Consider the following 13,695-nt stretch of genomic DNA (forward strand, 5'->3'; position numbering starts at 1 on the left):
TGCTTATGCAGCAGCAACACTTCTCTAGCCTTAACAAGCAAGAATGGGGGGCAGTAGTGGCAAACTGTGTATGGAATCAGGCCGGACGCACTGGTTTGATCCTTTAGAACAATACGTTTTAAAGAGTCCTTTGTGCACCAAAGTTCAGATAACAAAGAGCTCCCGGCCCACACCCGTTGTAGGAATCCTGTCTGATACAGGCCCCCAGACGGGAGCTGAAAGCTAAAGAAATAAGGCAGACAAAGGTCTCTGCCCTGAGGAAATGGTAGGTGAGGGTCAGGGCTCACAAGCTGTACGGTTCACAGCCTTACCTGCCTGCCTCACAGCTCTGCTCCCAAGCCTCAGCTATTTGTGTGGGGCTCCCTGGCTTCCCTCTCTGCTGCTGCGGGGCCTGTGGGCCCAGAGCTGGGTCCTCACTGCACTCACTGCAAGCTCCTTCCCAGCCCCACTGCAGAGTGAGCCCAGTTGGGGGTGGGGGGGGAGGAGGAGGAATCAGAGCTGATCCAGTGAGTGATGGAGGAAGGGAAACAGAGAAGTTTTTTCCAATGCGTAAAGTAATGCACATTGGAAAAAATAACCCCAAATATATATACAATATGATGGGGGCTAATTTAGCTACAACTAATCAGGAAAGAGATCTTGGAGTCATCGTGGATAGTTCTCTGAAGATACCCATGCAGTGTGCAGCGGCAGTCAAAAAAGCAAACAGGATGTTAGGAATCATTAAAAAAGGGATGGAGAACATCTTATTGCCCTTATATAAATCCATGGTACACCCACATAGTGAACACTGTGGTCTTCTCATCTCAAAAAAGATATTCTGGAATTAGAAAATGTTCAGAGGATTATAGATAAGAGGTATATAAAATCATGAGTGGTGTGGAGAAACTGAATAAGGAAAAGTTATTTACTTGTTCCCATAATATAAGATGTAGGGGCCACCAAATGAAATTAATGGGCAGCAGGTTTAAAACAAATAAAAGGAAGTTCTTCTTCACACAGTGCACAGTCTACCAGTGGAACTCGTTGCCTGAGGACGTTGTGAAGGCTACAACTATAACAGGATTTAAAAGAGAACTGGATAAATTCATGGAGGTTAAGTCCATTAATGGCTATTAGCGAGGATTGGGTAAGGAATGGTGTCCCTAGCCTCTGTTTGTCAGATGGTGAAGATGGATGGCAGAGAGAGATCACCTGATCATTATCTGTTAGGTTCACTCCCTTTGGGCATCTGGCATTCGCCACTGTCAGAAGACAGGATACTGGGCTGGATGGACCTTTGGTCTGACCCACTATGGCTGTTCTTATGTTCTTAAGTGAGCAGAACCTTGGGGGAATAGGTGGGGCAAGGGGCAGAGCCTTGAGAAAATAGTAAAAGAGGGTGCAGGAGTCTCAGGGGTTCAGTTACCAAATATTAAAAGGTGAAAACCCTATGTGTTAATTAATTGTACCCAGACCGATTCCAAAGCTGACAATATATAGTAAGGTCAGGAAAGGGTTTAATGTGTCTCTGACTGCCCAGTAAGTGATTCAGAGAAGAGGGCCCAGCACCATGTCACCAGCCAGCTCTTCACAGACTCGGTCAGAGAGTCAGGATAAAACTTTAAGTCCCTTTGTGAGTGAAGAGCCGGAGCAGCCTGCCCCGGATCTGTTTGGTCCTCATCCCATAGATGATAGGGTTCAGCATGGAGGGCATCAAGTAGTACACATTGGCAATGAGAACATGGAAATGCAGGGGCACATTCTGGTGAAACCGGTAAGAGAGAGAGAAGAATAGACCCGGGATATAAAAGACTAAGATGGCACAGAGGTGGGAGCTGCAGGTCCCAAAAGTCTTGAGACGCGCATCTTTTGTGGGGAGGGAGAAGATGGCCCTGAGGATCTGGATATAGGACAAAATAATAAAAATGACATCCAGGCCCATCACACAGAATAGCACAAAGAGGCCATAGTAACTACTAACACGGATGTCGGCACATGCCAGCTTCATCACGGCCATGTGGGCACAGTATGGCTGAGGGATGATGTTGGTTCTACAATATGGCCACCTCCTCAACAGGAAGGGGTAAGGTAATATGAGCATGCTGCCACGTAGCACCACGGCCAGGATGATTTTAGCCACCACAGGGTTTGTCAGTGTGGTTGCATGTCTCAGGGGATCACAAATGGCCACATAGCGATCAAAAGCCATGGCCATGAAGATCCCTGACTCTATCACTGAGAAGGAGTGAAAGACATACAGCTGGGTGAGGCAGGCACTGAAATCAATCTCCCGGGAATTGAACCAGAAGATTGCCAGCATTTTGGGGAGGATGGACGTAGACACAACCAGGTCGGTGACGGCCAGCATGCAGAGGAAATAGTACATGGGGCCATGGAGGCTCGGCTCCATTTTCACAATGAACAGGATAGTGAAGTTCCCCAGGATGGCTATGGTATACATGGTGCAGAAGGGGATGGAGATCCAGACATGGGCTGCCTCCAGGCCAGGTATACCCTGCAGGATGAAGGTGGAGGGGTTGGTGAAGTCGGTTGTGTTGGAATCTGACATGGAGTAGGGGAGAAGGTGTCCAACTCTGAGGCAGAACGGTGTCTCCTGCATGTACCGTATGTTCTCCTGACTTCCTGTATGTGCCCAGGCTCTAGGGTGATGATCACAATACAAATGCCTGGATGGAGAGACAATATTAATATGAGACACTACATGTACTAATGGAGGCTGTTCTCGTGGGTGAAGCTGATTGGTCACTCACAGAAAAATGACATTTTAATTATTCAGAGAAATTAATTATGAACAAATGACCCTACTAATGCCAATTCCATACTTTATGCTGCTCCATGTGTCAATAATGTGTTGTGATGTGGGAAACATTAATAGGTACCAGCAGGAAAAAAATAAGTGTGGATACTGGTTATGCATTTGTCAAAGTGTTACCCCCACTCTTAACTATAGGGTACAGATGTGGGGACCTGCATGAGATAACCCCTAAACTTATTTATCAGCTTAGATCTAGTAGCTGCCACCACCAAATAGTTTAAACAAACATTTATTGGAGAGTTGTTTGAAAACTCTGTCTTCCCCCCAAAATATTTCCCCAGTCTTTATCCCCCTTTTCGTGGCAGGACTGAGACTGATTCACCTCCCACCAATTCCTGGTGAGTCCAGATCCAAAAAACCCTTGGATGTTAAAACAAGGAAAAATCAATCAGATTCTTAAAATAAAACTTTTAGTTAAAGAAAAAGGGTGAAAGGAATACCTCTGTGAGATTAGCATGCAAGCTACTCTCACGGACAACAGATTCATAACACAGAAGATGTCCCTCTGGGCAAAAACCTTAGTTACACAAAGAAACCCAATTTGATTCCCCCTCTATCCAAAAGGAAGTCACAAAAGAAAATAAACATAATTTAATACATTCCTTTTTTAAACACGTATGACTTTTAAGAAATATTAGATGGTTGATTCTTGGACCCTTTACTCCGGCACAAACTTTTCTGAACAGACAAAGACTGATTTCCCTCCTCCCTCTTTGAAAACATCTTGTCCCCCCATTGGCTCCTCTGGTCAGGTGTCAGCTAGGCTAGGTGAACTTCTTAACCCTTTACAGGTAAAAGAGGAATTAACCCTGGACTGTCTGTTTGTGACAGCATTATTGTTCCTTACTTCAATGAAAGCCAGGCTAGAAAATGCATGCTGTAGGGAATTTCACATTCACCCAGTAGCTCAGAATCGGAGTGTAGTCAAAATGCAAACCTTTGGCAAGACATGTGCCGGGGGAAACATCCCAACTAGAATAGATCTCAGGGAAAAGATCACAGTGTCATTTAGAGCAGCTCCATGGAAACACAATCTTGGGATACATAAGGAATGGGATGGAGAATAACCTACTCTGCACACACGTCGAGTTTTGTTCACCCAGTGTCCATAAAGGATACAGCTGATATAATAGGGGTTTCTGAGACAGGTTATCAGGATGGCGTAGGCTGTCCTTTGTGGACAGACTGAAAGGTCAAGAACTGTTTAGGGAAGAGGATGATAGAGGAGAGGATAATAAAGAAGTGAAATTATGACACTGTAATGGACAAAGAGAGAAAGTTCCCTACTGGTAATATCTATAAACACTGTGTGCTTCAAAAGGGCTAAATCCAGAAAGCTGAGGCAAATTATCTGCAGAATTGATTGGGAGGAAAAATTTAGACAGGAAAATGTGAAGGTATGCCCAAATCTTGAATACAGCGTGCAGATGTGTTTGCCCCATATCAAGATATATTCGAATTGGAAAAAAGGGGCAACAAAAATTATTAGGGGTATGGAACGGTTTCTACATGAGGAGAGATTAATAAGACTGGGACTTTTCAGCTTGGAAAATAGACGATCAAGGGAATATATGACTGAGGTCTATAAAATCATGACTGGTGTAGAGAAAGTAGATAAACAAGTGTTGTTGCTGCTTCTCATAACACAAGAACTAGGGGTCACCCAATGAAATTAATAGGCAGCAGGTTCAAACAAAAGGAAGTATTTCTTCACACAATGCACAGTCAGCCTGTGGAACTCCCTGCCTTAGGATGTTGTGAAGGCCAAGACTATCACAGGGTTCAAAAAAGAACTAGATAAGTTCCCAGGGGATAGGTCCATCAATGGCTATTAGCCAGGATGGGCAGGGATGGTGTCCCTAGTCTCTGTTTGCCAGAAGCTGGGAATGGGCGACAGGGGATGGATCACTTGATGATTACCTGTTCTGTTCATTCCCTCTGGGGCACCTGACACTGGCCACTGTCCAATGACAGGATACGGGCTAGATGGACCAGTGGTCTGACCCATTATGGCCATTCTTATGTTCTTACATTAACAGCCAGAGCCCTGAAATGCCAGAGGAGGGGGTGACAGTGTCTCCGCATTAAAACACAGCTGGCTCTTGAGATCTTTAATCAGTTCTTATTCCAAGGGGTATTTTTGCCTTAGCAGGGCCTGAGCAAATTATGGGCCACAGCCTACGAATTTGGGCTTGTATTGTACATCTCCTAACGCCTTTCTTCCCGAAGGATCCCCTGTGCCACCGAAACGTAGCCACCTCGGGGCTGGGGACAATCTGCTGGGGCAGGTGGGGGTACACAAAAAAGAGTGACATTTTGACCCATTATAGTGGATTAAACACATCCCCTGTGGCAAGGGTCCTGGATATTTAATAGCTGTGCAGGGTGAAAAGCACAATAGAGCTACTCTTTCTATCCCATTCACCAATGTTACACTAGGTTTACTGAGTAGGTGAGCTCCTCAGCAAGAGATGGGTACCTGTGAATCCTGAGGCAGAAATGTCTTCCCTGGGAATCCCTCTCAGGTAGCCGTGTCCAACACCTCTCTCATGCCAGCATATGAAGCAGCATCCCATGCCAAGAGCCAACGCTGTGTATGAACTGCTTATTATATAGCTCTGTGCAATCTCTGTGGACTTCACTCGGCCTCTATGGAACAAGTCACATCTGGATGTAAACATGCTGGAGATGGGAGACACTCTAGCAAACGTCTCTGTTTCCATCTATGTGCTTCTGTGCTGTTTATCCAGCTTTAGGAGTAAACAGTAATTAATGGACCTTCCCAAAGAGAGATGAGAACATTCGGGCTCTGTGCTGAGTCAGAGAGCAATTGGCTGCACAGTGTATTTGTTTATATTTTAAAATCATACCTGACTAGAAAGAAAGCTCAGGATAATGTGTAGATGTCTCTACCCTGTAAATGGCCAGGATGCCTGGTTGGATAGTAGACAGACAGATCTGGAGAAAGATGACTGAGGGGAGACATGAGCATTTTCTGGAGACACACAGCGCTGTCACTAGGGGATAAGAAATCAATAATTCTCATCAGTAACTATCATCTTACTGTGCAGAACCTTTCACTGAAGGGTCTTAAAAACACTTAGCAAAGGAAAGTGACTCTGATCATATCCTCAATACACAGCTGTGTGACTGTTGCCCTCCTGGAGGTCCATTACACAGTTTCCTCTCAAAGCCTCAGGTTCAGTGCGTGGGTGCAGAGATGATAAGCCAGCCATTCTGTCCTGGGTATCCTCTCTCAAGTGACCAGTGAGGAGACATTCCTCTTCTCCCACTATCCCTCCCCCAGTTTCCTTCTCTTCTTCCCCAGGACGCAAACCCCTGTGCTCTCTAGGGTGGGATCTATCCCCTGCTCAGCTGTGAAGGGCTCACAGCTAACAGACTGGACAGTTGTGTCACTGAGAGGTGTTCCACCCCTCCCTTCCTGAGGTGCTGTTGCCTCCTGCTACAGTGTCAAAGTAAACCTCCTCCACCTCCTCAGTGGTTTCTACGAGTCCATCATCCTTCTCTGGGCTCCCCTCTGGGACACATCTACCTATGTTCCCTAGCATTGGGTATGTCCCTGGCTTAGCTGCAGTGTGCACATTTTTCTCCCAGACAGGCAATAGACTCTCCTCCCCATGTTAGGAGCCACTGCCTTCTGCACTTGTCTCAACCACCCCTACCCCTACAAGCATGCAGCTTCCCCCTGCTGCAGAGGAATCAAGGAGAATCTCTCAGCAGTTCCTGGAGCTTTCCTCTTTTGCTCTGAACTTCCAGCGGAACACTCCTCCTTGCTGCAGGTGGACACTTTAATAGCCTGAGCGTCATGGGAGAATTCATTGCTAATTTTCATATCAATACGAGCAGCAAAGAGCACAGATCCAGACTAACACAGCTACCCCTCTGATACATATCAATACACTTATCATCTGCTACCTCCATTGATAATACAGCTTCCAAACCCTTGGTATCTGTGTGCACTTTAGCAAAAGGCACAAGCCTTTTGCATCCTCCTACTAATAAAAGCTCTTCCATCTGTCCTGGCATCATGTCACATTCTTGCACTATGCTCCTCTTAGGGAAAAGCAGGAGCACAATGTCCCTGGGCTCACACCTGGCAGAGCAACCAGGAAGTAAAGTTGGTCCCCTGATCAGTGAGAATCTTCTGGGGCAGCCCAACTCAGATATATATTTCTGCCAGCTCCGCTGCATAGTGGGTCGGCCTTGGGTAAGTGGGTAGCATAGTCCATCAGGACAAGGCTGTAAGAAAACCCAGTGTTACTCTTCGGGAAGGGTTCCACCAGGTCCAGTATGACCCTCTCAAAGGGGACTGTGACCGGGTGTGTCCGGGGCTCAACCCTCCGAGGGGAGGAGGGGAGCCACACCGGCCCGCTGGTCTCACGAGGGCTCTGTCCTGTCCCTTTAAGGCTAGACAACAGGGTCAGAGTCTATTAGGGCTCCCGCCTTTGGCTGCAAGGCGGAGCAGGAAACAGTACAAGGGGAGCTCAGGCCTCTGGTAGCAGGGCTGAGCAATAAACAGTACCAGGGGAGCTCAGGCCTCTTGTAGCAGGGCTGAGCAGTGAGGTGAGGGGGATAACTGCCACCCGTGAGTGGGGTGGCAGAGGGGACACACACCCACCCACTCCACTGTGTCCCGGCCCGGGGCCCTAGGCAGCGGTCGTTACCGCTGATGGTCAGTGGGGATCCTGACCGCAACACACTGACATGGGTATTGTCTGGTCAGCAGCCTGACTGAGGTCGGCTGCCCCTGGGCCACTTCCAATATCCCCCTCGGGTCCTACCTGGTCCACGGCGTCCGGTTCCGGGAAGTCCCACTGCATGGGTTCCTCACAACCCCGGGCTGGGGGGTTGATCGGGTAGTTCCTCGGGGAAGTCCGGCCAATCCTGCTCCGGGGGTTCCTCGGGGTAACAGCACGGTAGCGGGGAAGTCCCTGGTGGCTCCTCTTCGTATGTGGCGCGGGGAAGCTCCGGCAGGTCTTCCCAGTAGCGAGCGAGGGGTATCTTCGGCCAGTTCGGGCAAATGCCCTGGACTCCAACGGCTCCCCCGTCAGGAGCTCCCTCAGGCAGGTCTGCTCTCCCCGGTGGCTGGGCACTGACTGGGCTGGAAGGGCCGGCTTTTATCCTTCCGGGTTGCCGTCTGACCCTCTAAGGGGCGGGCTCACCACTCTGTAGCCCCGCCCCTTCCTGTGTCCGGGGCTCAACCCTCCCCGGGGAGGAGGGGAGCCACACCGGCCCGCTACAGGGACCCACACTACAAAAGGGGGGCATGGGAGCTTTTGACAACTCCGCCAATCTGGCACTGGGGCAGGAACTACAATAATCTCTCACCTCATGATGGACCTTCAGCCACAAGAAGGGAGCTAGGATTCGGGCCAGTGTCTTCTATTGCCCCAAATGGCCAGCTGTGGGATTATCGTGAGCAAACCTCACAACATCCTTTCTATGACAGAGGGAAGTGACTAACTGGGTTCTGACTTCCTGAGTTTGGGGGTCCCGATTGATATGGTAGAAGTGATTGATTGTTAGCTTGAATTGCGGCCATGGTTCAGCTCTCAAGAGATCATTCATGGCTCCGTCAAACCAGGCTACCTGTTCATAAGCCCAGCTGAAGGTGAGGTCATTCTTGTGGTTACAGTAAAAAATGTGAGAGGGCAGTCATTGCTGGACACTCCTGCAGGAGCTCTGGTGATAGGTGCTGGGAAAGTTGGTTCATCAGGGGACCCTCAGGGGGTTCCTCTGTATCATAGAATCATAGAATCATAGAATTCAAGATCAGAAGGGACCATTATGATCATCTAGTCTGACCTCCTGCAAGATGCAGGCCACATAAGCCGATCCACCCACTCCTGAACTAATTCTCTCCCTTGACTCTGCTGTTGAATGCTCCAAATCGTGCTTTAAAGACTTCAAGTAGCAGATAATCCACCAGCAAGCGACCCCTGCCCCATGCTTCGGAGGAAGGCGAAAAACCTCCAGGGCCACTGCCAATCCACCCTGGAGGAAAATTCCTTCCCGACCCCAAATATCGCGATCAACTGAACCCCGAGCATGCGGGCAAGACTCTCCAGCCACAATGTATCCATCCACAATGAGGTCTCCCTCCATGGCTACCTGGGTACCTGTAACAGGAAGAGAGCCTGAGACATAAGCCCTCGTATCAGAGTTCTGGTATGAGGCAGAAGCTGCTCATTTCAGAGGGAGTATCTTTTTCTGGCCTTAGGGAGAACTGGACCCCCTAGGTTGCTCTTCACCAGTCAAAGTGTAATATGTAGGGTGACCAGGTAGCAAGGGTGAAAAATCCGGACGGGGACGGGAGGTAATTGGCACCTATATAAGACAAAGTCCCAAATATCGGGACTGCCCCTATAAAATTGGGACATCTGGTCACCCTAGTATTATGCCAAAAGTGTGGGAACTTTGATAAGTTATACTTATGTACAGCACTGTCCCACTGGGTGCCTAGTCACTGAAACAGGCATAGAATTTAATGAGGCTTGTGGGTGGTAGCTGTGTGGATGCAATGCTACAATTCAGACCAACAACACAGAAAGAAGCTGGATCCAATTGGTACAAAAAGAACTAGTCAATGAGGTGGTACCAATACAAGATGGGGTGTGTGCTCTGGGATATTTCAATGTTTCTATACATGGAAACATTTGTTCTGAAATTTGTGTGTGTGTGTGTGCAAGTCACTTGCACAGTCCAAATCGGAAGCCAGGCCTTTTGGCCACCAAGTAGAGTTAGCACTGCCATTGAAATTATTACTCCTCCAGGAAACCTATAAGATTAATTGATTGAATTAAAAACAACAAAGAGTCCGGTGGCACCTTTAAGACTAACAGATGCATCTGAAGAAGTGGGTTTTTACCCACGAAAGCTGATGCCCAAATCAATGTGTTAGTTTTAAGGTGCCACCGGACTGCTTGCTGTTTTTATGGACACAGACTAACACGGATACTCCTCTGATAACTGATTGAATTGTTTCCCCCCGTGGAGCAATTACTATTTGACATGCATGATTTGGTTTCAAGAACCAAGGAAGCCTTAATACCCATAGCTCATCTTATCCAACAACAAAGAAAAGCAGTAGAAAGCATGCAAAGAGAGGTGAAAACACCTTGGTGGGCAATCCCACAGGATATTACTCTACACCCAATAGTCAGAACACTTAGTGTAACACTGATGGGAATACAAGCCATCGTAATAATTGCACTCATGGGAATGTGTTGCTACAGGCAACCTCAAACCAAAAAAGCCAAATTACAACACCAGGTTCAGAAAAGAATAGAACAAGCTATCAACACTGCCATAGTAATAAATAATATTTATAAGTAATAATCAAATACTTATTAATGTTTTAAAGCAAATATTTGTACTTACAGAGTTTGTAAGGACTGTTGGACATTAGTATACTGGGATACTCCATGTATGTGTCTATGTGTTCATGTGTGTATGAGTGTGTGCATGTGTGTCTCTGTGTGTGTGTGCATGCATCCACATGCATGTGCACATGTGTGGGTCCATGTGTATGTCTGCATGTAGGATTGTGTGTGCGCAGACCCACTATATCTCATAGCCCAGGGGCTTAGCACCCTCCCCTGGAATGTGAGAGACCCAGATTCAAATCCCTGCTCCACTGAAGGTTTATTTGTACAAAGTGGAAGAGCTCTAGACAGACAGACACAGATCCCCTCCCGGGTACTCAGGGCACTCATGTGGGACATGGGAGACCTGTGTTTAAGGCCCTGCTACAAATCAGGTAGAGCAGAGATTTTGGTTCTGGGTCTCCCACATCTCTCTCAGGTCTCTCATGAGAAAGTACTGCTCTATCCTAGGCACCTGGCTCCAGGAGATGGCTCACATCTGGCATTCCCACATGGAAATAGACTCCTCTCTCCAGCCCACCAAACAAGCCCCTAGAGATATACATCAGTGGGAGTTAGGTGCTTAAGGACCTTTGTGAAGCAGGAGAAAAAAACACATTGGATGATGATTCCCCATGGATGTCTCCTTTCTGAGGTCTATCAGTTATCCAGTTCTCACTCCAGCTAATGAATGATCTAGTGATACTCTCTATTGCTAGTTAGTTGATCTAAATGTCATGTGGTAATAGGTCAAACAACTTGCAATGGTCTAAGTCTATTCCATCTCTGCAATTGCTTTTACCAATGAAATTTGATATCACTTTTAGAATTTAAAATGCACTTTTAGATGGAAGGCCAAAAACTAACTGGCAGTTTCTGCTACTCATAATGGGAGGATGGGAGAAAAAATATATAACTGAGAATAAAGAGGGTAAGTTGGATGGAAACTTTGAATCTAGACACCTCTGATATTAGAAGTTTATTGGAAGTGAGGAAAAGTGAGGATCCAGTAGGGTTCGTTATGACCTGTGTGTTTTGTAGAAGTTAAAGCAGCAAAGAGTCTTGTGGCATCTTATAGACTAACAGATGTTTGGGAGCATGAGCTTTCGTGGGTGAATACATGCATCCAACCAAGTGGGTATTCACCCACGAAAGCTCATGCTCCCAAACGTCTGTTAGTCTATAAGGTGCCACAAGACTCTTTGCTGCTTTTACAGATCCAGACTAACACGGCTACCCCTCTGATACTTGTAGAAGTTAGTTATAAAAAGCATTAGCTATAGAATGTGCTTTGGAGCAGCCCTCTGAAGCCATCTTGAGAGACTCTTTTCCTTACACATTTTCTCCCCAGTGGGTGAGCATCTAGTCACTTCAAACCCTTTGTTAATTACTCAGCACCGTTCCAGAGTTTAGGTAAACATCTGGCAAGTTCTAAACCTACTGCTTATGCCTGTGTCCACTTATATATAATAAACTGAAATGTTAGTCTACAGCACATTTACTTGCATCAATCTTTTATTAGACAGAATTGCTCTTGCCCCATGGATTTATTCCTGACACCACCAGGAGTGCAATAGTTAAGCTACCCCGGCTGAGGGTTCTGAAAACTTGGGTTACAGGGTGACCAAATGTGCAGGCAGTATTCGATATGTGGGTGTATCATGGATTTATATAGACACAATATTATATGTTTTGTCTAATTATCTATCCCTTTCTTAAAGGTTACTAGCATTCTGTTAGCTTTTTGGATTGCCACAGCACATCGAGCAGATGTTTTCAGAAAACTAGCCACAATGACTCCAAGTTCTCTTTCTTGATGGGTGACAGCTAATTTAGACCCTATCGTTTTGTATGTACAGTTGAGATTATATTTTGCCATGTACAATACTTTGCATCCATCTGTTACCCAGGGTTCTTTCAACCCAAAGCTCTTGGTAACTTTACTCTGTGCGAGGTGGTGTCAGGAAATAAATCAGGGGAGACATGGCCGTCCGACCGATCGATGGCTGCACAAACAGGACAACACAAGAATGCTTTCACTTAAAGCTAAACTTTACTATTCTTAAGCACTTACACACGTCTGCAACAAGTTAGTAAAACACCCCCAACCCTTGAAACGAGTCCTACGTGTCTCAAGCTTTTCCCCCTTATTTATACATTAGTAATTAGAGAAACCTGGTTAAGTAAGCAGTTTTAAGGATCAAGCAAGAGATTCCTTCTGATTATGGATTAGCCAGTTGTGGGTCTTTCCAGATCCTGCTGCCCTGAGACCCCAATAGACATTCCCGGGGCATATCCTACTCTTCGAAAATGCATGTATCAGCAATTTCAACACAATTCTTATCAGGAAGGACGCGGGGTCAAGCTGCCCTTTCGCTGGCACCCTAAACCCCCCTCCCCTCCTGCCTTGGTCAAGCTGAGACTTGCTTTTAACAGCTTGCTGACTAGGCTGTCTTTAACAATAAGCCATAGTGGTTTCAGGCACTTTACTGCTTTGCCAAAGTCTCCGCGTACATATCAGCATTGCATTTCATCTGCATTTGTGTTGTCCAGTGACCCTGTTTTGTTAGATCCCTTTGTCACTCTTTGCAGCCAGCTTTGGACTTAACTACCTTGAGTAGTTTTATATCCTCGGCAAACTTTGCCACCTCACTGTTTACACCTGTTTCCAGATCACTCATGACTATGTTGAACAGCTCTGGTCTCAGTACGGACCCCTGGGGAATACCGCCATTTGCATTCCTCTCCAGTCTCATCATTTATTCCTTCCAGGGATGGTGTCCCTAGCCTCTGTTTGCCTGTGCAGAGAGCCTGAAAATGGTTTTGCATCTCTAACTGCATTGCAGGTACATAGGTTCTCCTCTTTCTTCTTCTGGAGATCACATGCTGCCAATATTCTTCCCCATTCAGCACTGTACTCTCTGATTCTTCAGTATGTTTTTCTTCCAGAATGAAACATTGACTTCTATTCAGAAAATCTTCATGTTCTCTGATGCAATGTAAGTTTCACTAGTCCTTTAACCTTCTCTTCCAATATGGAGACCGGCTTGCACTTCATACAGACAAAGCAAATATCCACACTTCTATTTACTGCTGCTACCTATTAAGGTTTCCCCCACCACAATGTGTGGGAATTATTGATGTATGGAGCATCATAAAGTAGAAAGTTACTATTAGTACGGTAAGTTCATAATTTATTTCACAGAATAATAAAAAATATCATTTTTATTTGTGTGAAGAGCGACCAATCTGCTTCACTCATGAGAACAGCCCCCCACAGTGCATGTAGTGTGTAATATTAATATTGTCTCTCCATCCAGGCATTTGTACTGCAAACGTCACCCTAGACCCTGGGCATATAAAGGAAGTGAGGGAAACATACGGTGCATGCAGGAGACACCGTTCTGCCTCAGAGTTGGACACCTTCTCCCCTACTCCATGTCAGATTCCAACACAACCGACTTCACCAACCCTTCCACCTTCATCCTGCTG

At 46.5% G+C, this 13,695-nt stretch overlaps 1 protein-coding gene across 1 annotated transcript; it reads right to left on the reverse strand.

Annotated features, from left to right (window-relative positions):
- Positions 1-1,603: 1,603 nt before the first annotated feature.
- On the reverse strand, positions 1,604-2,551 carry LOC120395979 (olfactory receptor 52R1-like). Its single transcript, XM_039520816.1, has one exon. The coding sequence runs from the start codon at positions 2,549-2,551 to the stop codon at positions 1,604-1,606; it is 948 nt and encodes a 315-aa protein (XP_039376750.1).
- Positions 2,552-13,695: the final 11,144 nt, after the last annotated feature.

This window comes from Mauremys reevesii, linkage group 1 (genome assembly GCF_016161935.1).
Source record: "Mauremys reevesii isolate NIE-2019 linkage group 1, ASM1616193v1, whole genome shotgun sequence".
Classification (NCBI taxonomy): domain Eukaryota; kingdom Metazoa; phylum Chordata; order Testudines; family Geoemydidae; genus Mauremys; species Mauremys reevesii.

Excerpts from the sequence above, each read along its gene's own strand:
- LOC120395979 (XM_039520816.1), bottom strand. The coding sequence starts at position 2,551 with ATGTCAGATTCCAACACAACCGACTTCACCAACCCCTCCACCTTCATC.